The 27,192-nt window shown below is 36.3% G+C and overlaps 5 protein-coding genes across 7 annotated transcripts; 3 read left to right on the forward strand and 2 right to left on the reverse strand.

Moving 5' to 3' along the window:
• Window positions 1-964: 964 nt before the first annotated feature.
• LOC103933345 (sterol 3-beta-glucosyltransferase UGT80B1) lies at window positions 965-10,262 on the forward strand. 3 transcript variants are annotated; one of them, XR_665113.3, is made up of 16 exons: window positions 965-1,104; window positions 1,225-1,296; window positions 1,595-1,697; window positions 1,777-1,901; window positions 2,252-2,322; window positions 2,982-3,063; window positions 3,254-3,355; window positions 3,564-3,619; window positions 4,253-4,287; window positions 6,041-6,257; window positions 6,482-6,697; window positions 8,089-8,148; window positions 8,331-8,370; window positions 8,479-8,691; window positions 9,377-9,656; window positions 9,779-10,262. XR_665113.3 is itself a non-coding variant. In XM_009343034.3 (15 exons), exons 1-15 carry the CDS (start codon window positions 988-990, stop codon window positions 9,434-9,436), a joined length of 1,569 nt encoding a protein of 522 aa, XP_009341309.2. In that variant the 5' UTR covers window positions 965-987; the 3' UTR covers window positions 9,437-10,262. The 3 variants fall into 3 exon arrangements, 2 of the variants coding, with proteins under 2 accessions (XP_009341309.2, XP_048437558.1); XM_009343034.3 differs by having other exon boundaries at window positions 9,377-10,262; XM_048581601.1 differs by lacking the exons at window positions 8,331-8,370; window positions 9,377-9,656; window positions 9,779-10,262 and having other exon boundaries at window positions 8,479-8,620.
• A 908-nt stretch (window positions 10,263-11,170) lies between these two features.
• On the forward strand, window positions 11,171-11,918 carry LOC103933360 (basic blue protein-like). Its single transcript, XM_009343047.2, has 2 exons — window positions 11,171-11,411; window positions 11,725-11,918. The coding sequence occupies exons 1-2, from the start codon at window positions 11,231-11,233 to the stop codon at window positions 11,916-11,918; spliced, it is 375 nt and encodes a 124-aa protein (XP_009341322.1). The 5' UTR covers window positions 11,171-11,230.
• A 1,141-nt stretch (window positions 11,919-13,059) lies between these two features.
• Window positions 13,060-17,268, forward strand: LOC103933346 (transmembrane protein 87B). Its single transcript, XM_018644021.2, has 5 exons — window positions 13,060-13,474; window positions 14,310-15,246; window positions 15,375-15,470; window positions 16,088-16,224; window positions 16,616-17,268. Exons 1-5 carry the CDS (start codon window positions 13,239-13,241, stop codon window positions 16,776-16,778), a joined length of 1,569 nt encoding a protein of 522 aa, XP_018499537.2. The 5' UTR covers window positions 13,060-13,238; the 3' UTR covers window positions 16,779-17,268.
• A 340-nt stretch (window positions 17,269-17,608) lies between these two features.
• On the reverse strand, window positions 17,609-20,966 carry LOC103933347 (probable dolichyl pyrophosphate Man9GlcNAc2 alpha-1,3-glucosyltransferase). The gene is made up of 5 exons (XM_009343037.3): window positions 19,896-20,966; window positions 19,672-19,779; window positions 18,554-18,715; window positions 18,145-18,397; window positions 17,609-18,058 (listed from the first exon to the last, which is right to left on the reverse strand). Exons 1-5 carry the CDS (start codon window positions 20,517-20,519, stop codon window positions 17,619-17,621), a joined length of 1,587 nt encoding a protein of 528 aa, XP_009341312.2. The 5' UTR covers window positions 20,520-20,966; the 3' UTR covers window positions 17,609-17,618.
• A 1,953-nt stretch (window positions 20,967-22,919) lies between these two features.
• On the reverse strand, window positions 22,920-27,155 carry LOC103933361 (WAT1-related protein At1g25270-like). The gene is made up of 8 exons (XM_009343048.2): window positions 26,932-27,155; window positions 26,747-26,806; window positions 24,750-24,866; window positions 24,379-24,634; window positions 24,092-24,250; window positions 23,824-23,975; window positions 23,577-23,718; window positions 22,920-22,955 (listed from the first exon to the last, which is right to left on the reverse strand). The coding sequence occupies exons 1-8, from the start codon at window positions 27,138-27,140 to the stop codon at window positions 22,920-22,922; spliced, it is 1,131 nt and encodes a 376-aa protein (XP_009341323.2). The 5' UTR covers window positions 27,141-27,155.
• Between the last annotated feature and the right edge of the window lie 37 nt (window positions 27,156-27,192).

Consider the following 27,192-nt stretch of genomic DNA (forward strand, 5'->3'; position numbering starts at 1 on the left):
TCTACCGTATAATACACGATGAATGACTAGAATCTTGACAAAATGATTCTGGATGGGATCCAATTCCATTCCCAAATTTGGGGTCGTACGGATGAGATAATGAAATTTAGTAACAATTGGGCTCGAGTTGGGAGTGGTTTTGGTTCCTAAATTCTAAATTTTGGGTTTTAGCAACACGCATTAGAATTGGTCTAAAATGCCTTAAAATTTGGAACCCAAACATACCCTTATTTCCTCTAGTGACGTTTAATATTGTCATGTAACTCCGTTTATCATTGCTTTTGATATCCGCATCACTTATAAAGAGACACACTTATCATTTATCAAACACATTATATTTTATTTCACAACTGATTATTCGAAATTGACTACAATACTTATATGTATTTGATACAATTCCCATTTAACAGTAAAAAAATAATTCATGTGAATATACGTATTTAATACAATCACAATCTACCACTTAGTATTACATCTTAGTGATATTTTTCTTCACTTATAAGTGAGAAGTCTTAATCTTATGTTTGAGCCAATTCTGACCAAATCATCATGTTAAGTCCATGTGAGACTTAAAGGTGGTTTAGCATTGCTTAAAGTTTACCAAACACTCTGACATTTTTTTTTTTTTTTTTTTTTACTAAAAAGTACTTTCAACATTGTAGTTCACCAAACACTTACCTGTTTTTTTTTTGAAGGAAAACTAATGAAAATAACTTTAAAACTTTGAGTTTTAACGATAAGGACAAAACAAATGATAAAGTGCATAGTACAAGGATTAACTTTTTAGTGTTAAAATATGATTTTTCGTTAAAGTAAACAGTACTATAGATTTTTCGTTAAAATTTTTTATTTTTTTTTTTGCAGAAACAATTTTGAAAAAAAAAACATAATAATCCCAAACTGGCCCGTGGCAAGGCCCAAACTAACCCGTACGGAGTTTGGCCCTGTGGGCTCGTCACTTAAACCTTACTTGTTAAACAGAAAAGCATGGTCTGCATTTGCGCTAGCCAGCAGCGAATAGTCATGGAGGTTGAAACGGAGAGGACGAAACCTGCTGCTGTGTTCATGGCCTTCGGTACCAAGGGCGATGTCTATCCAATTGCTGTAAGTCAACATTCCTTCCTCCCTTTCACTCTTTCCGTTTGGTTCCCGAGAAAATGCAAGAAATTGAAACATTGCCAAAATTTAATGACGGTTTTTGCTTCTGTGGTTTGCACTTTGCAGGCCATTGCGGCGGCTTTTGCTTGTGACCAGAGCCAGTACGACGTTGTCCTCATCACGCATTCAGCGCATGAGGTTCGTTTGAAAATTACTTTTGTTTGATAGTATACTATATATGTGTGTGTGTATGAACACTTCAAACTCAATATTTAGAGAAAAAACCAATACTTTGAAACAAAAGGAATTTTAGAATTAAGAATTAATTAGAGCATGGCGATTCGATAGGTGAGGGTTTAATTTTTTATTTTTTTCCCTCCAATTGAGCTTTCGAAGTGTTTTTCTATGAAAGCTTATGATTGTAGGGGTTTTTTTTCTTTCTAATTTACTAATTGTTTTTGTAATTGGTTGGTTGTTGTTGTGACTTGTAATGCAGAACTTACGTTGTCATTTGGCTGAAAAGCATGTTTCGTATCTTCCAATTTCATCAGCACCTGTTGTCCCAATCCATCAGGAACATGGTAGTACAGAAGAACCAGGTTCAGATTGCTCCGCTTCTCTCTCGTTGTTCTTCTCTCAACATGTGTAAAGTTGTCATTGGATGTTTTGTTTTACCAGGTTCTTTGGAGAAAATCATGTTTTCTGCTGAACACAGACAAGAATGTTGTTTGGCAGTGGAGACGATATTTGGATCAGGCCCGAGCATGGAGGGTGATTTTATACTGATCAATTTCTTTGCTTTGGTACTTCCCTATTGCTGGTTTTTTCTCTCTTTTTCCTTTCCGTACCTTACATCATAGGCATCTGTTCTATGGATTAATACATTGTGCATGAAAGAAGAATATATTTTGAAAGGCTATATGCAGGGATGTCAAATATTAACAAATAGAAGTTTTGTATGGTTATCTGGTTTGCCATTCAAGTTCTTATGTAGGTTTTATTGCCGGCTCAAACATCTTGAACATCTGCATCTCAAGTTAGCATTATGTTAAATTTTATTCGACACTAAATAAGTATTGCATCCAACTAGACTTTCTGACAGTAGGTATAATGATGAGATATCTAAATTGGTTTCAATTGCTTGATGGTCAAGGAAGGATGGAGTATTGCAGAACTTTTTCGTGTCCGTTGCATAGTTGCTGCTCCTTATGTTGTTCCATATAGGTACTAAACCTTTGTTTTATTTTATTTAAGTTGAATCTTGATCTTATGTAACAATCAGTGTATATATGGTGACTGGCCACCCTCAACTGTACTCTTTTTAATTTGGAATCTGTCATGTTTATGAAGATCTTGGAGAGGCGGGGGGATTAATATTAGGGCCACTTAGAAATTCTACTGCATAATGAGTTCCACTGATCATATAGAAAGGAAATCAGTATTTGACTTTGTGTTTAATTGTATGAAGATGCATATAGGGTAGTGCTATCCACACACCCATTTTTACTTCCCACACACCCCTCTCAATTTTTCGGTCGTCAAATCGAATGAATTGAAGAAGATCAATGGCCAAAACTTAACAAGGGTGTGGGAGAAGTAAAAATGGATGTGTGAATAGCCTACCCTACATATAAAGTCAGGAAGCAATTATTCCATATCCTCATTATCAACTAACTAGAGCAACACTATTGTGTATAGGTATATAGAAAATCCAAGGAATAAAAATTTTATTGTATTCAACAATTTCAACTGCAAGTGTACACTAAATGCATTTTTATTGTTGAGAGTTTCGAACGAGATTTATTTTGTAAGAACTTGTAAGTAGCTATAATGTTTTGAAGTTCTGGCTTGATGATTTGTTGCTGCTTCAAATTATGTTCCAGTGCACCTTCGTCGTTTGAGCGCCAATTTGAAAAAGAACTTCCACTTTTATATAAATACCTACAGGAAGCTCACAACACTAAGGTACTTTATTGTTTGTAGAGTACTATTTGAAAATAATGTTGATGTAAATGGTATTGGTCTGCCTTAGGAATTGATGGTGTACAGCATCGCCAACAAGTGAATTTCAATTTTAGCCTTGTCTATGAAATATAAATTAAGTTTGTGACCTGCAAAAATAACATTCTTCTTTTCAATTTTTATATGCACATAGGTTTGTTGGAAAGATGTGATCCACTGGATGTGGCCACTTTTCAGCGAGTATTGGGGATCCTGGCGATGTGATGATTTGAATTTGAGTCCTTGCCCTTTTACGGTTAATATCTTTGAATTGAAACTCCTTAATGCATTCAGTGTATTGTAACAGTGGTTCTTGAGGACCAACGTTGACACATTTGGTTTTTTTCTGCAATGAGTTCTTCACTCATCAAAAGAAGTTTGTACCACCTGAGCTGAAAATTGTCTATCACATATCTGCTGTAATTATATTTGAACTTGTGTAATTGTTTTGTTGTCAAACGCAGGATCCAGTAACAGGTTTGCCCACTTGGCATGATAGGCCTCCATCTCCGCTTCTTTTGTGAGTTCCGAGTTTTCCACTTGCACATAGGGTACAAGTAAAAAATTTACAATTCTGGAGAGAGAGGGTTTACCCACTTGGCATGATAGGCCACCATGGCTCCATCCCCCCCTTTTTCTTTGGGTTCTGAGTTTTCAACTTGCACATAGGTATAGGTAACAAAATGAACATTCAAAAGCACAGAGAGAGAGAGAGAGAGAGAGAGTGAGAGTGAGAGTTACCCACTTGGCATGATAGGCCTCCATGGCTCCATCCCCCCTTTTTCTTTGAGTTCTGAGTTTTCAACTTGCACATAGGTATAGGTAACAAAATGAACATTCAAAAGCAGGACCCAGTAACAGGTCTACCCACTTGGCATGATAGGCCTCCATCCACCCTTTTTCTTTGAGTTCTGAGTTTTCAACTTGCTCATAGGTATAGGTAACAAAATGAAAATTCTTGAGAGAGAGATTTAAAAGTGTTGATCATCTTTCTGCAATTATCTGGTAAATACTGTAGATTTTAAAGTTCCATGTGAAAAATGGCTAGTTTTCCATGCATCTATTCAAATAAATGTGTGTTATTTATTTAATTCTTTGCTGGAAGAAGTTATTTATAGTTTCTATTCTGAAGATTTTCCTCACTGTGTGACAGGTATGGATTTAGCAAAGAAATAGTCGAGTGCCCTGGTATAAATGTTTATACAATTTTAAACTTGTACAAATTTCTTTCATGTCTACAGTTGTACTACTGAATTCATAGGTTTGATATAGGATACTTGCGAAGGTGATGGTTTTGCACATCATGCAACTAGGTAGAAAATCAATCTCTAGCTAACATTCTCAAATCCCTTTTATTTACTGCTCTTGCTTTAGCCTTTTAAAATCTCTTACCTTCTAACTTTGTTGTAGCCCTAAACTTTTTACACAGGTTGCACCAAGGTGCTCTTAAACTTTCTACTTAAAAAAATTGCCCAGACAAGTTTTGTATTGTTTCATTTAGTGGGATGAGAGGAATTCAGTGATGAGAATGAATAATAGTCCCTTTAGAGATTAAGTAGAAGCATATTCATAATGCAGTCATCGTTGAAGGCTTGGAGCCAACACTTATGGAGAAATCTGAGAAAAGCCTAAGAAATGACAGAGGTAGATTTTGATAAACAGTGAAAATGGTGCTAAAAACTCTGTTAAAGGCTTAAAGCAGAATAGGAATTGGTCAGACGATATTTTCTTTTACTTCTAAGGTCTCTATATTACGAGTTCTTGCATACTTCCCTAAACAACTCATTAATTACATTAGCCCATAAATATTACTCATGGGAAATATAAAAGGCTCTTGAACTCTTTTCTGATTTTCAGACACTTATCTGGCATCTTTAATTTGTTATGTGTCATTTTCTCTGTGAAACAACTCGTCCCTGAGTAATAGTTTGATGATAGCTTCTTCATCTTCTCTTTCATCGTGCTGAGAAAATTTGTCACTAGTTTGAAGCATAGAGGATGGAGTCAATCCCCAACTTTTGGGTGCCTACTTCATATGTAGTTTTATATTTAATAAAGACAAAGATAATGTTATTTTCCCGAGGTGCACTGCTTTGTTATCAGACTTACATGGTCTTTCCAAGAGTAGATGGCAAGATTCTGTGTCAAGCACATCACACAAGGGATTGTTTGAACTACTGTGCGAAGCTTACTTTGCTTGCTTTCTTGAACTTAGTGATTCTGTATGACCATGGATACGATTGCACTTCAAGTTCACTTTTTCTATGTCTTCACAGAAAACCTCAGAAAGGTCTCTTGGCATTATGACAATGATTCTACAATCTCTAGATTCTAGGGTACGGATTCAGTAAGGATATGTCAATAAGATAATATTATTAAGTTCAATGCTAATCATACATGACCCCTTCATCCAGGCACCCTATCTATGTTTCCTCACCACACAAAAGAAAACACAAAAAGTTGCGAATTCTACTATTAACATCATTCATAATACTGTCTTTGCTCTCATTTTCCTCACGTGTAAATAATACAGCATCCCATTCTTGTTCAGCAAGGAAAAGATTTGCATTTTCTTATATGGTTTTCCCATATATCTTGACTGTAATAGTGGTGTCACGCTAGAGTGTCGGCGAAAATCCTTAAGTGAGAGTTGACAATAGCCAAGGGATATTCCAATATTGGATACATATAGGGGGGGTATCAGGATACTCCATACCTAAAATTTAGGAGTGCTTCACAGCTTAAATAGCTTCCCCCGGTCATTTTATGCTGAATGATTTTTACTATAATCAATGCATGCGACTTTATCATTTATTAATCTTTCATAAATGCTACTTTAGATCCTGTCTCTTCTTTTGAATGTGGTCGGTCTGGTCAAGTGGTCAGTCACGTTTTGTTCCTACTATGTCAAAATTCTCACTGGTTTTTAGCACTTTGACAGGTTATTGGCCATCAAATGTTCGGGTTTGTGGCTTTTGGTTTCTCCCAAATGAATGGCAGTTTTCATGTAAGCAGTGCAGTGAACTTTCCAGAATTGTTTCTTCAGAGCGTCTTTACACAAAAGATGAAATGTGTTCAGCTCATGTTCAGTTAGAATATTTTTTGAAGACCCCAGTGTCTATGCCACCTATTTTCATAGGCCTGAGCTCAATTGGAAGGCAAGTTCTTTCTCTAATTGGTTCCTTAGCTACTTCTTTAATGCATTCTCAGAATTTACTTTACAAGAATATGGGGGACTCTGGATGTAATTGAATTATTACATGCTGTAGTCTTGCCCTATATATAAATAGCTTTCTTTGTTCTCCTTTGTACAGGTTAATGCACGATCAACTCGTATGATTTACTGAAATACTGATATCTGAGTTTCCCATTGTGCATGCAGCATGGGATTTTTAAAAAACGCTCAAGCGTTTCTTCGTCTTCTCCAAACAGTCTTAGAGATAACAAATTACCGCTTTATCCTCTTTACAGCCGGCTACATACCTTTAGATGCAGCAATCCGAGCAGTTGCCGCTGAGTCATCACCATATGCAACCCACAAGCAGTTTAATGACGAGTGCATTTCTCTCTTCAATGACCGACTCTTTTGCTTTTCTGGGTGAGCACCTCGTATTTATAAGAATATAAAATGAGCATTTTTTCTCTTGAAACTTGTAATGTTTGTGAATGTTTATTGGCAAACTTACTTGGAAACAATAACCTTGTGAGGATATTTGGAAAGAAAAAAGTATGTAAGCTATTTCAAAACTAAAATTAAAAAAAATAAAAAAACTATGCAAAAAGCTTCTTGTATGACCATCTCATTCCGATCTGCTCCCACCTGAATGTGTTTGTGACAGCAAAATCACATTTTTTTCTCTTAACATGTTGCATGTAGTTACAGTACTTTAATATTTGATAATAACATAATTACCCTTCACTGTGTTTATACTTAGTGTATGCAATAGTTAACTAAGGTTGACTCCTGTGTACTCTTGGTATTAATCTTAACAGTTAACACCAAGATACATAGGAGTCTACTACATAAAAACCGCACAGCTTTTATATAGAAAAGGCATATTACCCAAAATGGTCCTTGAGATTGGCATAACTCCTAACTTTGGTCCCAAAGATTTGAAATCAATAGAAGTGGTCCCTGAGTTTATCCACCGTCAATCATTTTGGCCATTCAAATAAGGACCAAAAGGACAAAAATATCCTCAATTTAATAAATAATGGGCCAAAATTGGTTTGACAGAAAAATGAGGCTTTTTTTGTTGGTTTGGTCATTCTTTAACAGAGATTTTTTAGGGAATGACCAAAATGATTGACGGTGGACAAACTCATGGACCACTTCTATCGATTTTAAATCTCAGGGACCAAGGTGAGGAGTTATGTCAATCTCAGGGATGATTTTGGCTAAAAAACCTATAGAAAAGGCTAAGTAACTGAGGTAACTGGTTCTCATAATAACTTAATTTCAGGAACATCTTTTAAGTTGTTTATGACTAGCACTTATTTGGAACTTTATTAGACTATGGATTGATATTTTAAAGGAAAATTTAGAAAGGTTGTAGTGGATCATATTTGTTCATCCAATCAATTAAGTAGATTGTCCAAACCACTCGAGTGTTAGAATGAGAGAATATGGAAGGCAAAGTGTGTGTGAGACAGAAGAAAGGGATAAGAGTGTTCCTTGTTTTCTCGTTCTTGTCCTTTCTAGTTGTTCATCAAGTCTTGAAGCTTGATAATATATTTTTGCTGCACCGTTGATGATATAGTGGAGATTCGTTGTTGCTGCCCTCTTAAAGTTATAGCCTAATGTACTTAATTCTTGGCGTTCTTTATCTTCTCGCTGCTTTTTTTTTTTTTTTTTTTTTTTTGTGTTTTTTGTGTTTTTTGAGTTTGATCTTCCCATCCTTAAATTTCAAAACACAGTAAGTTGCAGTGCGTTGGCCTCTGGTTATTCTTTACCTCTGCTAAATAATATTTTATTTCCTTGTTGAATAGAACTGTACCGTACAAGTGGCTGTTTACTCGATGTGCTGCTGCAATTCATCATGGGGGAAGGTGAGAGTGCTCCAACTCTTATTATATGTTCGCTTAGTTGCTGATTTTGTCAATGCCATTTTAATTGTTCTAATTGAGCCTATCAATTTCTTTTTTCCTCTCAAATTACTTCAACATTTTGTGGTAATATGTAACAAGTGAAGTATTGACTTTTTATTTCCTGTTTCCTGTAAATGCGGAAGTGGCACTACTGCTGCAGCACTATTGGCAGGAATCCCACAGGTTATTTATGGAAGTACATGCATCTCTATATTCAATCATGCACATATGTTTTCTTTTGTTAATCAAGTATATCAGTTATAACAGTCAAGAGGCAAAAACAAATTGCAGGTAGTATGTCCATTTGTGCTAGATCAGTTTTACTGGGCTGAAAGAATGTTTTGGCTTGGAGTAGCACCTGAGCCATTGAAAAGAACCCATTTACTTCCAGAAGCAAGTGGTGAGAAAATAGCGGCAAATTTTCTATCGAGGGCCATACAGGATGCATTATCCCCTGAAATTAAGGAACATGCTGTAGAAGTTTCTAAGAGAATCTCTCTTGAGGTAACACTTACTCTTGAATTATGAAATTAATAATTGTTGGTAGAAAGACCACACATGTAGATTTATATGTCCTTGAATTGGAATATTTATATGAGTTATGTCCCGTTCTGTCACTCTTAGGATGTGCAAAGTTACTGTATAATTCCTATTCCTAATCCATCACCTTCCTCACTCCCTTTCTGAAGTGTCATTATGGTACTGTAATTTTAAATAGATTTGGCAGAAGGGGGAGGAAGAAGAAGGGGACTTTATAGTTTATCGTGGCATGCAACGTGATTTGTTTATGTTTTTCAATATTCAACGTGATATGTGTAATCTGTGATGCCATTCAATGCGTCTACAAAATTCACATTGAAATGTTTTCTTTGCATGGAAACAAATATTTTCTTTGCATTTGTAATTTTCTACTAGGTTGGATATTCCTAGTTTTCAATCACTATCATAGTTTGGAGATCTGACTTATATATTTTGTTCTAAATGTTGTGGTTCTGAAATTTCATATTATATCTGAGTATCCCGTTCTCAATAGGGGGCAAAAAAAAAGCTCCATCTGGTTATTAAGAATGAAGAATAGAACCTATTGGCAATCCCAAACTAATTGTGGTTGTTCTCTGAAAATCTGACTTGAGAACATGAATAAAAGGTGTTACAAATCTAATTTACCAAATAATGTTTTACTTTTCAGGATGGTGTCTCAAATGCGGTCAAATATATCAAGGAAGAGATCGTTGGTGGTTCAAGCTGATCATTCGCAATCTCTTGCACTGGCCTTCGGACATAGTTTTCAGCAATGCGGACAGTCGAGATTCTGAAAATGGTGGAAATGCTTACTGCTTGGATGGAAGCTTGTGCACAAGGGGCACGGTTTGCTTTGGAGAAGTTTTCTTCTATACAAAGATTTGGAGGAACTAATGATGTCTGTAAGAAGTTTTCTTACTAAGGATGCCTAAATCGCGTCGTACTTGGTAACCCCTCCTTCAAACTCAACATTAGGAATCTGAATTAGGAAATCTTTCAATCACAATCCTTTTCATGTGTAGAACTTGAAACATAACGTAGTGTAAAGTGTAAACACAACATTGTCCAGGTAGGCTCACGTGTGCCGCCGGTGTGTCAAATTTCCATCTACTTTGAAAAGTGAAACAGATGAAAGGGTGACATGTTTCTAAGAAAGAAGATATATGGAGCATATGAAGTAGCTTGTGTTTGATATTTGCTACTTTGAAAGAGATGGTTGTACATCTAACTCAGTTGAAAGGTTGGAGCAGAAACTGTAACTTGACGGAGAAAGATAACCGCTAGTTAATCTCTACGAGTGCTTCTACCATACACCGGTGTAGAAGATGCACTGATTATCTCTAGGAGTGTTTTTACGGTCTGATGATATTCCTCTTCATTTGTAAATGAAAGATCTTAGGTTTGGATCTCATAGATGACGAATTTGATACCAAATTAGGTTGTTCATTGTGTGGCTTAACCGAACTTCCCTTCTCGTAGTGTAAAATATAACGTTATACTAAATAACGTTATATTACACTTGAATTACATAAGAAATTCAATATTTTATTACACTTGGGATTTTTTTTTATTTTTTTATTTTTACATGAAGTAATTGCGGATTCAATAATCTAATCTTTTACTTTTAGCACTGTAAAAACAGAGATTAAAAGATAAACCACGAGTGAAAATTTAAGGGTAAAACTCATGAGCTTTGCTCTCGGGCGCATGAAAGGACAAAAGATTGATTGTTTAGCGTTCCAATGTGCGGAGAAGAATTTCCGTAAGACTCATCAACCCAATGACTATATTTACAAGGCTGTATTATTTTATAAGCTCAACTTCAATTAGGGGTTAGGGAGTGATGCTAGAGAAACTATCTACTTGAATCATTTTTCGTAGATCACTGACTACATGATGTGGCAATTGACGGTCAGATTCATTGTTTAAGGGATAGTGATATTCATACACTCTTCTTTACTTCTCACACACCCTTGTTAATTATTGTCCATTGATCTTCTTCAATTCATTTGATTTGCTAGACGAAAATTGAAAGTGGTGTGTGAGAAGTAAAAATAGGTGTGTAGATAGTACCACCTTATTAAAAAAAAGTATCCAACTATCAACGACGCATCACTTGGTCTACAAAATATAGTTTAATAATGTGATCTTTCTAGCATTTTCAGACAGTGAAAATGTATTTAAAGCTTTACCATTTTTATTTTTAAGGAATATGGATTTCTAATATAGAGATTGGTACAATAGGTGGATCGAGAGAGATAAAATCATATCTTTCTCTCAGGAAATAAATATTATATTTCCAAATGTGATTTCGAATAAATTAAAATCATATCATTACAAAATCTTAACGCATTAAATTCCAGATTGAACTTCTGTAATAATATTCATCTTTATTCACCTATAAAAAGTGAACAAAAATCACATAATTGTATGCAAACTTGTCCGATTTACTGTAAAAATATTCATCTTTACTCTTTTTACATTTACCGTCTGTCATTTTTCAACCTGCAACAGTCAGAAAATGGCCACTCAGGTTAGAGGCAGCGCAGTTGTAACCGCAGTAATAGTGATAGGGTTGTGCATGGCGTTGCATGGTGGGATTGCTCATGCCAAAACCTTCACCGTCGGAGATGATGCTGGCTGGACCTTCAACGTCGAGGACTGGCCTAAGGGCAAGACCTTTGCTGCCGATGATACATTGGGTAAATTCTAATTTAACTTCACGCCAACTTATATTTTTGTACGGGTTTGTTTGATAATCGTTTTGGTTTTGAGTTTTAGTTTTTACTTTCTATTTTCGACGTATGAGAAAAGGATTATTAAGGAAAGAAGAAATTAAAAAGAGGGGTGAAGATAGCAGAAGAAATCTAGAGGAATTGATACAAAATTGTATCACAATTTCGAAAGCGAACCTGTTGAAATGGTTATTTTGTTTCGTTTTGTGCGTTGTTTCTTATATATATCTTCTGCATCTCTCTTATTTTTCATTTTTGCTCTCATTTGTTGTATTTGCAGTGTTCAAATACAATAAGGACCAGCACAATGTGGTAGTGGTAGATGAAAATGGTTACAAAACATGCACAGCCAGCGGCAAAGAATTCTCGTCGGGAAACGATGAAATCAAACTTGCGCGAGGACAATACTACTTCATCTGCGGTGTTCCTGGCCACTGCGATCGTGGCCAAAAGATAGCAGTCACTGCTAATTAATAATAATAATTAATTACTTTAATAATTATAATGTCTTACCTTAATAATATATTAAGAATTGTATGAGGCAAAAGCCTTGACTCAATGTCTTAAGTTAAAATAAAATTAATGAATTGTGTTTGTTGTCTGAATCGTATTTTATGACCAATCTCTCTTTTTATTTGATTTTTCTACGTTTCCAACAAAATTTGTATTTTTCCATGGAAAAAAAAAAAAAAAAAGAACATATGCATTGTTGGATTGAATAATATTAGTCAATTTACCCCCGAAACTTGTAAGACACTACCAATGTTCTTCCTCAATTTTAATTTTTGCCAATTTTCCAATGAACGCGTACAATTGGTTAAGTTTTGCCCCATAGTTAAATTTTTATAACTTCCATCTAGTCTTCCGTTTAATCTTCCATGTGATCCTCTTCAAAAGGCAAAACAGGTCATTTTCTTCCCTAACCTCTTCTCTTTTCTTTTCTCCACCTACGTGCCCAATAACACATCATCTCTGCAACGGTAACAATATAACCGTCGTCAACTTGTCGCCACCACCGTCATCAACATAGTCTATTGTTCTTGAGAAATGCTTCAGTCTATCTCGTTCCTCAAAAAAAAAAAAAAAAAAAAAATTTGGATCCCTATCAACCAAACTAATATTTAGTATCTATCAACCAAACGAGTAACCATTACCTATTTTCAGACAACAAAATCACGATAATTGTGCATTTAGGTGCTAGTGTGCTACTACCTTACTACCAAAAGGATGAGATGCCAAATGCATCTATCAGCAATGGATCCTTTAGATTCAACATGAATCATGCTCCAACCTTGAATCCTCAATGAAAAACATTAAGAAACTGTGCAAATGGTTAAAAATAGATATGACCAAAAAAAAAAAAAAAAATTACAAAAGGTGGCTATTATTTATTTTGCTTGTCCAAATAGGGTAGAAAATAGTTGAGAAAAATAAAATTCAGGTCAGCCGTCAATTCCGGGGCTACGTGCCAATAGATTTTTTAACGTGATCGATACACAAATCACGTGTTATTATATAAATAATAAATAATATGCGTTAAAAAGTTAATAACTTAACAAAAAAAATTTAACAATTTTTCTAAAAACAATATACCTCCTGTCTCGTCATAATAAAAAATTTCTCATATGGCGCGTAACCACCTACAGCCTGACCGACAGCAATCAGCAGTTGCATCCATCATCGACACATTGCTTAGGTCTCACTCACCCTTCACAGTTCGCCAACTCTCTCTCCCCTCCATTTCTCTCTCTAACCTCAAACACCAGAGCTCAACGAGTCCAATCTCCAAAGAGTATGGATTTCACAATCCAGGTTAGAGCAACGAGGAGAACAAGAAGAAGCAACGGCATTCCCCATGGCATTTTCTTGACGCTGTCTCTGCTCCTCCTGCTGTCATTCCTTCCAAACCCCACAAACGCCTCGATCCACGTCTACGACAACCAAACCTTCAGAGAAGTCGGCAATGCTAACCTTCTCTCCGGCGGCAGCGAAGGCATCGCCGCCACTCTTTCCGCCCGTTCTTACATTCGGTAATGCTTTCGCATTTGCATTTCTTTCAGTTTATTGCTAGACCTGTGTACAATTTGCTTCATTCAATTTTATTGGGTTTTTGGAATGTTGGACATGTGCAAGATTTTAGATTTTTGAATTTTGAAGTGGGTGATCGATTTGGGTATTTCTACTTTTGTTTGGGTAGCCAATAAAATGTGTTCTATGAAAAGGGTAAAGCTTAATTCAATGTATCTGAATGTGGGATGGAACAGAAGTGGGGAAATTTAATACAGTATAGTAATATTCTCAATGAAGGGTATAGTATAAACATTGGGTTTTAGTTAGTAGCATCCAACTACGTTTTCGATGCAAATTAATGATCAATTAAATTTACCAAGTCACTAGTTTATGATGACTGACATAGACGATGAATGCGAAATATGGTGTAACTATGATCCTGCTGAATCCATGGACATGAAAGAGAATAAAAGAAGGATTTCTAGAAATTGTTTCGCGGAAAGTATAGTGTGCAAAACTAAATTCACAAAAACTTTTTCTTGAAGCAGCTGAAGTAGATCTTCTAGTTTTATTTATTGTAAGCATCATTTCTTAGTCTCAGAGTGTCCTCACATTGCCATTCACCAAGTGCATAATCATTCTTTTTGGCGGGGACCTGAATAAGTATTAAGGACACTGCTTTATATTGTGTAGACAATGTAACTGAATTCATAGTCCGATACATTTACATGGTGCGATTTATTTGACAGCAACATAGTCTTGTTGTATGTGCAAGTTGCTCCGTCATTCCTGCCTCTCCTCACCAAATAAATTTTTTATCATCACTTTTGTCTCTGACATTTCTGTGTGGAACAGATTCGAGAATATCACCTTCTGGAGGAGCAAGGATGCTGCTGAGAAGCTTTCAGACATGGAGCATAGTACTGGGTTGATACAAGTTATAATATTTGAGACAGCTGATAGGAATAATATCGGTGGTTCTGCTTATGGCGGACAAAGAGCTATATGTTGCACTCCTGATCTTGCTAAGATGGAAGGTTGTAAGCAAGGTGAAGTTATCAGGAGACCTTCTGCAACAGATAGTAATTGGCCTATTGTTATAAATGTACAGTCTCGTGGGAACTACCTGTACACAAACATGGATTATCAAGAGATTTTAATCCCAAAAACTGGGATGTATAACTTGTTTTTTGTAGCATGTGATCCAAAACTAAAGGGACTAACTATGAGCGGGAAGACTTTGTGGAAAAATCCTGATGGTTATCTACCGGGTCGAATGGCTCCACTAATGAAGTTTTATGTGTTTATGGCACTTGCTTACGTGTTGCTTGGAATAATTTGGTTCACTCAGTATGTGAGGTTTTGGAAGGATATTCTGCAACTTCAGCACTGCATCACAGCTGTTATTGCTCTTGGGTTGTTTGAGATGATTCTTTGGTATTTTGATTATGTAAATTTTAATAATACAGGGATGAGGCCAATTGTTGTTACAACATTGGTTGTGACAGTTGGAGCTGTGAGAAAAACAGTTTCCCGGCTTCTTATCCTCATTGTTTCAATGGGTTATGGTGTGGTGCGGCCCACTCTCGGGGGCCTTACCTCAAAGGTGCTTCTCCTTGGAATAACATTTTTTCTGGCCACAGAGTTGCTTAATATCACGGAGTATGTGGGGACAATCAATGATGTATCCGGAAGAGCAAGATTGTTTCTAGTTCTTCCTGATGCTTTCTTGGACGCATTTTTGATATTATGGATTTTTACTTCTCTCTCAAAAACACTAGAGCAGCTACAGGTATAAAATTTTGAATTCCTCTATTTAAGTTACAATGGCATTGTTGTTTCTTAATTTCGTGCCTGACTTTTATTTTATTTTCGCTGTAACATAGCAGTTATAAATGTTGAACTATATATTCTTCTCAGGCAAAGAGAAGCTCTGTCAAACTGGATATGTATAGGAAGTTCTCAAATGTATTAGCAGTTACAGTCATTGCCTCGGTTGCATGGATAGTGTATGAGGTATGGTTTTATTTATCTTAACTAGGCCCAGGTAAAGAATGAGTTCCTGCATCCTTGGCTGACTAGAAAATTTTTGGTCAAGTGTTTCATATCTTCAACCTGCACAAATTTGACGTACAAACACTGAGGATTCTGAGTGTTTTGTCTATATTTGAAAATATACTCATATAAAGGCTTCAATTGAAGCCAAATTGGAATCTTAGCAATTCACCATATGAAATTAAATAGGATTGCATATGATTATGTACTCACCACTGTTCCTTCATGGCCTCTGATTTTGCGCCGGGATCCCCCTGGTCAAGATTATGAGGTTACTGAGTTACACCAAGAAATCTTGCAGTTGAAAAATATCACCACCTTTTGTCTGGTTAATGTAAAGAAGGCATTATGAGTAGCAGACTAGCAGATTATGTTGGCAGACAGACTAAGTGATACTCATATGGTGTAGTGTCTATATACTGTACTATTATTATGCATGCTGCTCACTTTTTCTCATGCTTTTTTTTTTTCGGTTGTGAACTTGGGTTCTTTGTATGCCTGTGTCTTATCCTTTCAAATTTTGATCTTTTTCATGGGTTTGAATATCTACTAGACATTTGACAAGCCTCTGCTGGCAGGTGTACTTTAAAGCAACAGATCCATTCAATGAGAAGTGGCAGAGTGCTTGGGTCATCACTGCTTTCTGGGATATTCTTGCATTTGCATTGCTGTGTGTGATCTGCTATCTTTGGGCTCCATCTCAGAGTTCTCAACGGTGCGTTATACTCTTTTATTCCTATATAGTCAATATAATCCTTAAGTCGAATCCTTTTGCTAGGGAAATAAGGTGTCCTCAATGGAGAGTATGTTGCTTACTTTGGATCCGCTTGCAACTTTTCTGCAATTTGTATTGTCACTTATTGAACCAATAAATGCCAGAGTATACGGAGTTAAAGCATCATGTCAAAGTGTCAAGCATCCACATGCTTTTTTAGGTTCATTATTGTTTGGATTTTAATGCAATAGATGGAATGTTTCCCTCATTCATGACATCAGGAACTCTATCTGTAACTGACATCGCTCGTTAGATAAATTCCTTCATGTTATAGAATTCTTAGGTTCCCTTGTACCCGACTGAGCTGATTTGAACTGCCAAATGTCCATAGGTATGCTTACTCAGATGAAGTGGGAGAAGAGTCTGATGACGAAGAATCTCACTCTCTTACGAGGGCCAAGCTAGAGGGTGATATCAGCTTAGTCAAGCAAGACAACATTGAAAGCACGGAAGATTTTGATGAAGATGATACAGAAGAAGACAAGAAGGAATGATGATTCAACGATGACCTTATATTGAACCTTTCTCTTCATACAAGTTCATGGAGGCCGGCATGGCTTAACACCCCTCAACTAACTTAATCAATGTCCCGTTGGCCCCATCAACTTGGCATGCAAAGAGGTGTTGTAAAATTTTTGCTACCTTCAACTCGGTCGAGTCAAAAGGATCCAGGTTTGTTTCCCCTGTTCTCGAAGCTAATTTCGTTTTGTTGTGTATGTAAAACCTTAGGTTGTCCACAAAGTTTTACAAGAGTAGATGGAGTCGTGAAAAGAAAGAAAAGGGCTGTGTATTGAAAAGCACATTTAGCAGTTGTAATCTTGATTAGTCATCGTGTTTTGTAATTTTGCTCTAAAGGATGAATCAATGTCTCTTCTTTTGCACGTGTCATCTTCCTTTTCATTTCTTTTCTTTTACAATATATCTCTTCTATTAAAAGAGAAATGAGATAATGAGATAAATTGAAGAATTTAATTTTTAGAGGCATTTGTCGATTTTCCCTTTGAACTGTAATTTTAGCCGATTATCCCTCTGAACTTTTATAATTAGCCAATTTCTCCCTAACGTTAGATTTTATAATTTTTCTTTCAATTTTCAATCTGTTTTGGTCGCATGACAAATGTTTGAGAGTAATAAAATAATTTTATTCCTAATGTGGACAACATATTGCTTTTTTCTTCCCTTCGCTAGTTGACTCTGTACACTTTTTGTTTGAATTAGTCATGGGTATCTAATTAGCATAAAAAAGCTTTAGAGAATGCGAGTTACAAAAATAGAAGCAGTCGTATTCAATCTCTCACAAAACTTGCTGCCTGATGTACCTAAATACAGAGGTTTCAAAGGAGCTTCTTTTCTTTATCTACCAAGTTGGAGTCTTTAAGCAACATCCATTGTTTTGCATTGGCGTACAAAGTAAGAAACACGAACTGGGTGAAGCAAACGAGCATTATCAAAGCTTCAAAAAGGAAAGGATATCGGGCGGGGGGATGCATGTTTAAGTAAACAACATGAAGAATGACCGAGCACAAGACAGAGACTGTTGTCACAGACGATCTCAAGGCACTTGTGTCCCTCGTAGCCCGTCTTCCATTTGGCACATGGTTTAAAAGGATAAATAGAGCAGATAGCGCAAGATACGGTAGAACCAGTTTGTCACGGTGCAGAAGAGGGAACATTGAGAATAAGGCGTAAAGTGTCATCCAGGTATAAAGCATTGGTTCTTCCATTGCCAAAAGACTCGCTGGCAGGAGAGGCAGCAAAATAGACTTCTCGTGCACTGAAAGTTCAGAACAACGAGCATTATGCACTGTAGTATCACGAAATTATGAACAGAAGCTGAAACGATGGGCAAACTGCACTTACCTTGGAATGAGAACAGATAAAACGAGAAAGCACTATTCAGCAACCCGTAAAGGAAACCCGGCTTGCTTGGAGCCCATATCTGCTGAATCATTGAAGGTAGGAAAGTAGAAACAGTTGCACCCAAGCTGATAAGCTTCAGGGACTGTGTTGGAAATAATCTCTTCCATTTTACAAGAACCGAAGTGGTGCACCAAAAGTTAGCCACATAATCCTCAAATATCCCTCTTTCAAAAGGAGCAAGACGAGAGAGAACCTGCACAATTGACCAAAACTAATAAGGAAACGAACATCTGTTGTGCGTAAAGTGTAAACAAAAGAAACCAAGCATGTCTTGATTCTTTTTACAAAATAAAAGAAACAAACAGAAGCTCAAAATTATGCGAGCTGACAAAATTAACTAGTGCCTTACCCCCAAGAAGTCTTCCTTTGAATGAACATATGGCCACCAGACAACAATAAATGTTCCTAAGACCACAATGCCAAGTTTTAACACTTCCAGAACTGGATATCGACGCCTTAGGCATTTACCCAGGAGATGACTGAAAAATGCAGGGGCAAAATATGCACTCATCTGCAAAAAATAATATCATGTTCAACAAGTAGATATCACAGAGCAGAAAGACAAAGATGCGATCATATTTAACTGGATAGGAAAGGGCTCATAGCCTTCTACTTTGACTGTACTTAGGAATTAAATCGGATTAAATACCCCATGGGCCACAATATCACCCTCAACCCCATTGTAATTGGGATTAAGAGGGATGCTAGCATCAGTCATGCTACCATCGTTTATTCAGTCGCTGATTGCCAAGTCGACATGTGGCATGTGTTTTGCTTTTAGAATATTAACATAATTCGCTCCACCTCTTAAACCTTTGTTTACCATTATTTATAGTGTCACTCCCTATCTATATTCCCCCATTTCCCTGCAGTTTCTATTCCCCAGTTTCTCAACACCTCCTCCATCACTGCCATCCTCAGCCAATAAACCTCAACTTGATTGAAGAATCCCTTCGTGCCAGACATGCAGGCCAACTCCCTCTTCTCTTCTCTTCTTTTCTCTGCCCTTAATTGTTAATGAAATATCGTCATACGATGTTTTACTTTTATTTTTTGTAATTTCTGGTTAGTGTGTCTATTTCTCCTCCGATATGCACCTCCCTATTTTTTATGCATCTTGTGATTTCTGATAACCACCAGAGCACCACTTTTTCATTAGATCACATCACCTATCACCCCTATTTCGATTAATGACAAAAAAGAAGATGCATTAATTCGAACCTTAAATATGCAACATGATCCAGCCACTTATGTGTTCATAACTAGAAATCTATTTGCCAATATTGCACACTAACATCATCCAATTCCTTTGAGGCAGAGTTTAAATGTCCCAAGACAACTTCAGTTCAACAATTTCATTTTGCAAACCATAGTTCAGTGAGGAAATACAACTGTCGCTATTTGCTAAGAATATAGAACGAAACTTAAACATCCATTATGCAGATTTAAAACTGAATTAAAAGATACCTGTTTGTGGTTGAGAGCAAGACTGTATAGGACACAGGCTACAAGATCTTTGTCCGAAAGAACAGAGGCAATAGCTCCCACGGTCAGACCCAAGCTGATGCAATTGTACTGGCAAAAAATCAATAAGAAATAAGATTGTAAATTTAAACAGTTCGGAGTAACAACTACAAAAAAATTCATGGACGCCGAATATGAAGAATGCAATGGAAAAATGAACTGTAAACCTGGAAATGACCATGGTCAATTAGGATGAGACACGGATTAAGTAAGATAATCGCGATATGCCATGCTATGTCACTCCTTCGGCGACTTGGGTTTTGACCAGCATAGTAAACAAGAACAAAGTATAAAACAGCAGGAAAGAACACCAAGGCATCGGAGGACAACACTGTCCACCTCATGAGAAGTTTTCCCAGATAGGACTCATGGCCACGGGAAGCGAAAAGTGCAACCGATTCAGGGCTGAAAAATCTAAGGAAAAGGCCATGAACATAACTCTGATAGGCAGTGAGAGGAGGGTAGTCAAGACCCCAGTATCTGAGATCATTGACCGTACTGTTTCGATACCAATCCTTGATTGGCAGATTGAGTGTGATCTCCATCCAATGCCTCTGAGCTTCAAAGTCCCCATATTTGGGAGGATTTCCAGCACCAGAGTAAGGATGCAGCGAGACCGCGACTCGAACCAACAACGAAAACAATGCAATGGACAAGAATGAAGCTGTGATTCCCCTGTGGATCAACCACCACCAACCACCATCAGATTCAACAATCAGCTTTTCTTCCTTGCCTTTTCTAAAATTACCCTTCTTTTTGGAGCTCTTCTCCATTTTCTCTACTTCTTTCATTGGGGACAAAACACAAACACTTGGCCTGCAGCCAACAGAGAAAGGAAATGAAGGAACGCCGATCAGTTCAATCAACTGACAATCACGAACACCCACACCCACTGCCGGCAGAGATCAGCATGGTCATAGAGCCCAACCACACCGCCACTTCAGCCGCCACCACCACAGCCGCCACACAAACTACAACCACGACGAGGATAAGACCCGCTGTATCATCTCCTCTTCCTCCTAAACTGTAAGCAGCCCAATCCCTTCCAGTTGGACCTAATCAGTTGCTAATCACCAGAAACGCCATCATCACCTCCAATTAGCTACGATCTGATGGCCGGCGAATTTGCTGAACTCCGTTTGGCTCCGATTGGTAAAATCTACAAACGAGGATTTTTTTTTTTTTTTTTTTACCAAGGGGCATGTAAAAAGTAAAATAAAAATTGCGGGACAAACCTTGGGAGCTTTCATTCAATAACAATTTGACAAGTGTTTAAGTTGTTAGTTCAAGTTTTAATTTTTTAAGACATTTGTCAAATTGTTAGTGAGTGAGAGCAGGAGCTCCTGCTTATTTTTAAAAACATCTTTAAATGAGATGTTGTCAAATTTTGAATATAAAATTTAAATTTGATAGCTCATGTGGTATTTTGATATTTTTTAAAGTTTTATTGTCTACCAGATATGTTAAATTAAATTATTATTTTATTATATTATAAAATAAATTATTAAATTAATAAAAACTTAATAAAAGGCATTTAATAATTATGAAATCAGGACATTTCACCATTTCTTTTTAACAAGAGGGGACTGTTTACTTACCTCAATTGAACAAAAGGGGAATGGATCAATAACAACATTAATTGCAATGATGATTAAACCAATAAAAAATTAATAAAAAGCATTAATAATTAATTTTGAAGTTGCTGTCAAATTCGACAACAACTTTCTTGCTGCCAATCCATGTCATCAGCACATAGGATTTGACATTTCGGTTGGAGTACATTAGTGTGGTCTTTTGTTACTGTTATAACTTCTGTGGACATTTTGACATCTCCTTTGGAGATGCTCTAAGCAGCCAAGCTTTGTTCAAATTGGGTGGATAGTATTAATTATTTATTAATATTTATTTTAGGTTGATGATATTGGCACACCTTTCATTTTCGATTGTCGGATTAAGTGAATTGTAAAAAATCAAAGAGCAGAAATTAACAGGATGTGTGAATGAAAATGGCTTGAGCTAAATTTATTTTAACCAAAATTCATCCAGTAACTTTATGTAATGAAACTAAACAGTACTATACTATTTCTGAAACTGAACACTATTTCTGAAAACTAAACACTAATAATATTGAATACGTCTAGGAACACATACCCTGTCTGTAAGAGAATCCAAACACCTATAACCCCTGTGAACCAAGCTGTAACCAATAAACACACACATTTTGCTTTTGGGTTCCAATTTTGAAGAGGCAGGATTTGAGCAAGGGAAAACATCTATAGCCAAAAACCTTTAGAGTAGCGTAATCCGGGGCTCTCTGAAAAACTTGTTCCCATGGAGAAGATGTATAAGCTATAGGCATTCTGTTAATTAGATAGATTACACTGAGGAAGGCCTCTACCCAGAATTGATGAGGAACCTTGGAAGCAATCAAAAGTGTTCTAGTAGTTTCCATAATATGTCTGTGATTCCTCTTAGCACAACCATTTTGTTGTGGTGTGTATGGACAGCTTAATTGTTGTTGAATACCATGAGGAAAAAGATGACTTTTGAACTCAAAACTGTTGAATTCATCCCATGAGTTAAATCTTAAGGTACCAATTTTGTTACCAAATAAATTATCAACTAAAGCTTGAAATTGGACGAAAGTGTAAAACACATCTAATTTATTTTTCAATGGATACAATCATGTATATTTGGTAAAGTCATCAACAAAGATGACATAAAACCTATAACCACTGACAAAATATATAGGAGTTGGACCCCAAACATCTGAACAAGTTCTAAGATTCTAGAAGTGGTACACATAGAATCTTGAAATGGTAATTTGGCACACTTGCCTAAAACACAATTTGAGCAAAGCATTCGCTGCAAGTATTCAGAGATGGAAGAGGTGCCCTTGTTCATGGATCACAAATTCGATCGCCATTGATGAATGTGAGAGCGAGAAGCTCCACCAAAATGTCGCTCCTTACTATTTCACTCTCTCTCTCTCTCTCTCTCTCTCTCTCTCTCTCGTATCCTTACAATTTCACTCACCTCGGACTCACACCTCTCTCTCCTCTCCTTTCACTCACCTCTCACTCGAATCTCCTTGCAGCCATCGCCACCGCCACCGCGAATCAGCTACCGCCACCGACTCGACTTACCCTTTATCTTATCTACTTTTACTCACCTCCCTCTCGACTCTTCTTTCAGCCATCACCACCACCGCAGTTTACCGAATAATACTGAAAATTTCAAAACAAATCCGAAAATACTGAAATAGGGAATACCAAATTTTGGTTCAGTTTGGTTTTAGGAATCCCGTCCCTAAAAGGGATCGATTCGGTGGTCGGTTTATACTTTTCAGTTCGGCATTCCGAACCGAACCACCCCAGTGAAATGACTAGGAGTAGGAGGAGTAGAGGTGGAAGCTTTAGAGAACACGTGTCTTGAATCGAATAGGAGGGCCTGTTCTTACCACTAAAACACAGATTGGGCTTTTCTTGGTTCACATATCGATCTTATATTCTGTCATTCTACCAAAAGTTCTAGTTTTTTTTATGAAGGTTTGAACATTAATTTCGACTAGTTGAGATTTGTTAACGTATGAAGGTTTGGACATTAATTTGCAGAAGAAGCAGAAAAGAAGAAGAACAACAGAAGAAAAGAAATGAAGGATTGTAGAGGAGAGAGTTGTTTATCATTCACATTAAGCTCAACTAAATGAGCATTACAAACTTTTTGGTCCAGGAGTTGCTACAGAATCTCTCTTAACAGAAAACTAACATAATCTCTCTCAACGGAAAACTAACATAATCACTCTTAACGGAAAACTAACTGATTTCATCACAAGTATCACCGCTAACCAGCGACTTTGCCACGTCGATAGAATGGGACTCTTCAAGTGGTGGTGGTGGTGGCGGCTGTTGTGTCATCGTCTTCAGCTCCTTACTTTTACTCCACAAAACCATATATAATCCACAGACGATTAAAGCCCCTCCTAATATGCTGCAGTGCATACAAAATATAGAGATATTAATTAAAAATATTTCTCATGCAGTTTTCTATTTTTCTCCCTTTTAATTTAACCAGAAAAAGAGCATAGTAAATTACCTTCCTAAGTGTAACTTTTCATCTAACAACAACGTCGCAGCTAAGGCCACCAGCAAAAGGCCGAGTGGGTTGAAAATTGACACAAACAACGGCCCTCGCATGCGTACACAGCATGCGGTCAGAGTAAGTACCAATCCAGTAGTAACGACTCCCTGCATCATATAAAACACAGGTGTGGAACAGCTCAAGCTATAGTCTTGACAAACTGAGGATGCTAAGCTAAATACAGAGATAAGGCAGGATATGGAGATTAGTCAGTCATATTTACCGAATACAGTGCAGTGAAAAGTTTGATGTCCCAGCCCAACTTCCACCGACTCCAGTCCCTCTCCTTGCAAAGGGCAAAAGCAGTGGACTGGATTGATGCCATGATAGACATCAGGGCCGTACTTGAGTACTGGCAAGGGTAATCCTTAGTCATTTTTGTCTGTATTGTATATATATACCAAGTTAATTATTAAAACGCAATATTAAACAAATCATATGGATTAATTTATGAATGCATGGCTGGTTACTATTATATATATGTTAATTAATTAATTAATTAATTTGAACCTGAAATATCAGCCACAGTGCAAAGGAGATGGTACTGCAGAGTGCTAAGAAGGAGCCCAGCAACTGACTGCGAGTGTTTCTGTGCAAGAAGTGGCTGTTTTTGTGGGAATATTTACGTAAAAGATTTATGTCCGTCGACCAAATGACAATCTCATGGCCTTTGTAGAAGGTGAAGATCATTGTCCCTCCTATACAAACCAATGTACCCACCACTTTTGCCCTGCCCGCGTGTGTCCCAAGGGCTAACCTCTCCATTCTGAGATTTAATTTTAACCCGAATTTTCATATATATTAGTCTAACTCTGCATGCATATTCGAATCTGAAATTGCCGTTTAATTGATTGATTAATTACTTTTGTACAAGTACGTACCTAAAACATAATGCTATAAGGAACGTGATGACCGGAATAAGGTTATTGAAGGCTACGGTATATGTTGCCGATGTTAAGCCTAAGCTCTCTATATAAAAGTTTTGTGCCATTGTTGACCTGCAATAATTCAACATATACAGAAGTTAAAATAAAAATAAAAGCAAAAATAAAAAGGGGTTTTTGAACATTAGTCATTGCAAAAGATTAAAATTTAAAAAAAAAAAAAACTTGGTGCTAGATTACATATTTAATTTAATCCCTTAAAGTGTACTTTTATCAAAATTTATATTCAATTTTTGTTATTTAATGTGTATTTTTATTTAATCTCCCCACATTAAATTTTAATTTTATTAATATGCACATATTTAGATCTTTAATTATAAATGAACATAAATGAGAAAATATTAAAATAAATATGTGATACAAAAATATATAAATACATAAGTGTAAAGAAATGACTATGCCAAAATATATAAAATTGACTTTTTTTGTACCGAAATATTTGTACCTACATGATTGTACCGAAATATATTATAATGAACTTAAATATATTATATTGAATTAATATACCTAAATGTCAATACCAAAATGTACGTACCGAAATATAGTATATTGAATTAATGTACCTAAAAGCCAATACTCAAATGAGGGGTATTATGTTTGAATCTTGACACATCCTGACCCGGAATGTCCACTAGGACCCCGAATCACATCCTGGCCCGGGCCCCAACCACATCTCGGGCCATGATGTGACAAATTTACTGGATGGCGTATTCGATACCAAATTAAGTTGTTTATTGTGTGGCTTAGTCGAACCTCCCCCTCCCCCGGGCCGTAGTGCAAAATATATCGTTGTACTAAAAAACAAAAAAAACTCAAATGTATGTACCAAAATGTACGTACCAAAGTGCATGTATATGTTTATATCGATGAATTAATGTAACTATATGTTTGTATCGATGGATATACTAAAATATTCAAATGTATTAATGTATGTAAATGAAGAACATACAAAATTGTTATTGGATTATATATTATAAAAAAAAAATGAGTTGTCTAAATGTAGACATAGACATTAAAATATATTATGATAAATGAAATGAAAATTAAATTTAAATGTAATTAATACATTAAAATAGGAATAAAGAGATAAATAAAATATCAAAATATAACTAATAAATGAGATGATTAAATGTACTAGTTAGGGACTAAAATTGGATTTTAATCTTACACAAGGTTATAGTCTAAAACTCATATTTTTTAAGGATTAAAATGAAGTTTTCTAAAATAAAAACTAAAGAGAAATACACTAATTATAACTAAAACCTTTGTTCTAAAAATCTCCGTCTAGATGCTAAACGGCTGGCCACTACCCCGATTAGTCTCTAGGTTTTTGTAAATTAAGAAATTATGTCTAGTCCCGCTTAGGCGTCTGCCTAACCCGCCTAACCCGCCTAAGCCTGCCTACATCGTGACTCTCACTTAGACGAAAAATCGATAGCTTTCAATTTGTATTTGAATTTTTCAATAAAATATAAGAAACTTGTTGAATACTTGGATAAACACTCATTCTATGATTGTTCCCTATGTTTTCAATATGTTCTAATACTTAATAATTTATATAACATTTTATTTTGTAATTTATATATCTCAATGTAATTATGTGCGTTTTTTAAGTATAAATATGCATTTATTTATAAATATATGATTTTACTTAAATCCGCCTAATCCACTAAAGCTCCACCTAGCTGCCTAGTCGCTAGGCCTCAACCCGTCACCTGACTAGCACCCAACTTCTTCTATAACCTTGACTAAAACACATCAAACTAAACTTATGTTAGAAATTCTTGTTTATCTCGGAGGTATTTATAAAAGAACAAAAAATAAAATATCATGCTTGGAAATATAAAATAACCTAAAAAAGAGTAAGATATGTGATTAATAGAGAAGCACAAAAGGGAAATCAATAACTTTTAAATATGTTTTAGCATCCTTACCCCAATAATCCGGAGATAAAACCTTGAAACAGGATACCTAAGGTAAGTTTGGGCCTTTTCCTGTTATTTTATAAGTTAAATAACAATAGTTAGCTAAATGAGAGAGAGAGAGAGAGAGAGAGAGAGAGAGAGAGCATATTATCATACATTAATTTCGAAGAGAACTATCATGATCATTGACGAACCTTTCAAATATAAGGGCAAGAGGAAGCATAAGTGCTGCAGAAAACATGTTACGGTAGGCAACGAGGATGGTGAAATTCATTCCAACCTCTGCTACCAGTTTGTAAGATATATTCATCCCTACATATGACGCCTGAACCACCACCATCATCATCACTGGCTTCAACCCTTGCACTATACTAGTACTGCAACACATCAGTTTCTGCCCCATCGTCTCTCTCTCTCTCTCTCTCTCTCTCTCTCTCTCTCTCTAAGATATCCTG

The sequence above is a fragment of a genome, unplaced genomic scaffold (assembly GCF_019419815.1).
Source record: "Pyrus x bretschneideri cultivar Hongxiangsu unplaced genomic scaffold, Pyrus_bretschneideri_v1 Contig17, whole genome shotgun sequence".
Lineage (NCBI taxonomy): Eukaryota > Viridiplantae > Streptophyta > Magnoliopsida > Rosales > Rosaceae > Pyrus > Pyrus x bretschneideri.

Bases quoted from the DNA above. Each gene is read 5' to 3' on its own strand.
- LOC103933361 (XM_009343048.2), bottom strand. From the start codon at position 27,140: ATGGGGCAGAAACTGATGTGTTGCAGTACTAGTATAGTGCAAGGGTTG. The intron at 24,867-26,746 runs GTAAGGATGCTA...GAATTATTGCAG, and splicing joins TTTATCTCCGGATTATTGGG to GTCAACAATGGCACAAAACT. The intron at 24,635-24,749 runs GTACGTACTTGT...ATTAAATCTCAG, and splicing joins CTTATAGCATTATGTTTTAG to AATGGAGAGGTTAGCCCTTG.
- LOC103933346 (XM_018644021.2), top strand. From the start codon at position 13,239: ATGGATTTCACAATCCAGGTTAGAGCAACGAGGAGAACAAGAAGAAGC. The intron at 15,471-16,087 runs GTATGGTTTTAT...CTCTGCTGGCAG, and splicing joins TTGCATGGATAGTGTATGAG to GTGTACTTTAAAGCAACAGA. The intron at 16,225-16,615 runs GTGCGTTATACT...AAATGTCCATAG, and splicing joins CCATCTCAGAGTTCTCAACG to GTATGCTTACTCAGATGAAG.
- LOC103933345 (XM_009343034.3), top strand. From the start codon at position 988: ATGGTCTGCATTTGCGCTAGCCAGCAGCGAATAGTCATGGAGGTTGAA. The intron at 3,356-3,563 runs GTTAATATCTTT...TGTCAAACGCAG, and splicing joins TGAGTCCTTGCCCTTTTACG to GATCCAGTAACAGGTTTGCC. The intron at 8,692-9,376 runs GTAACACTTACT...TTTACTTTTCAG, and splicing joins CTAAGAGAATCTCTCTTGAG to GATGGTGTCTCAAATGCGGT.
- LOC103933347 (XM_009343037.3), bottom strand. From the start codon at position 20,519: ATGAAAGAAGTAGAGAAAATGGAGAAGAGCTCCAAAAAGAAGGGTAAT. The intron at 18,716-19,671 runs GTATCTTTTAAT...TATTTTTTGCAG, and splicing joins TTGCTCTCAACCACAAACAG to ATGAGTGCATATTTTGCCCC. The intron at 18,398-18,553 runs GTAAGGCACTAG...TCAATTGTGCAG, and splicing joins CAAAGGAAGACTTCTTGGGG to GTTCTCTCTCGTCTTGCTCC.
- LOC103933360 (XM_009343047.2), top strand. From the start codon at position 11,231: ATGGCCACTCAGGTTAGAGGCAGCGCAGTTGTAACCGCAGTAATAGTG. The intron at 11,412-11,724 runs GTAAATTCTAAT...TTGTATTTGCAG, and splicing joins TGCTGCCGATGATACATTGG to TGTTCAAATACAATAAGGAC.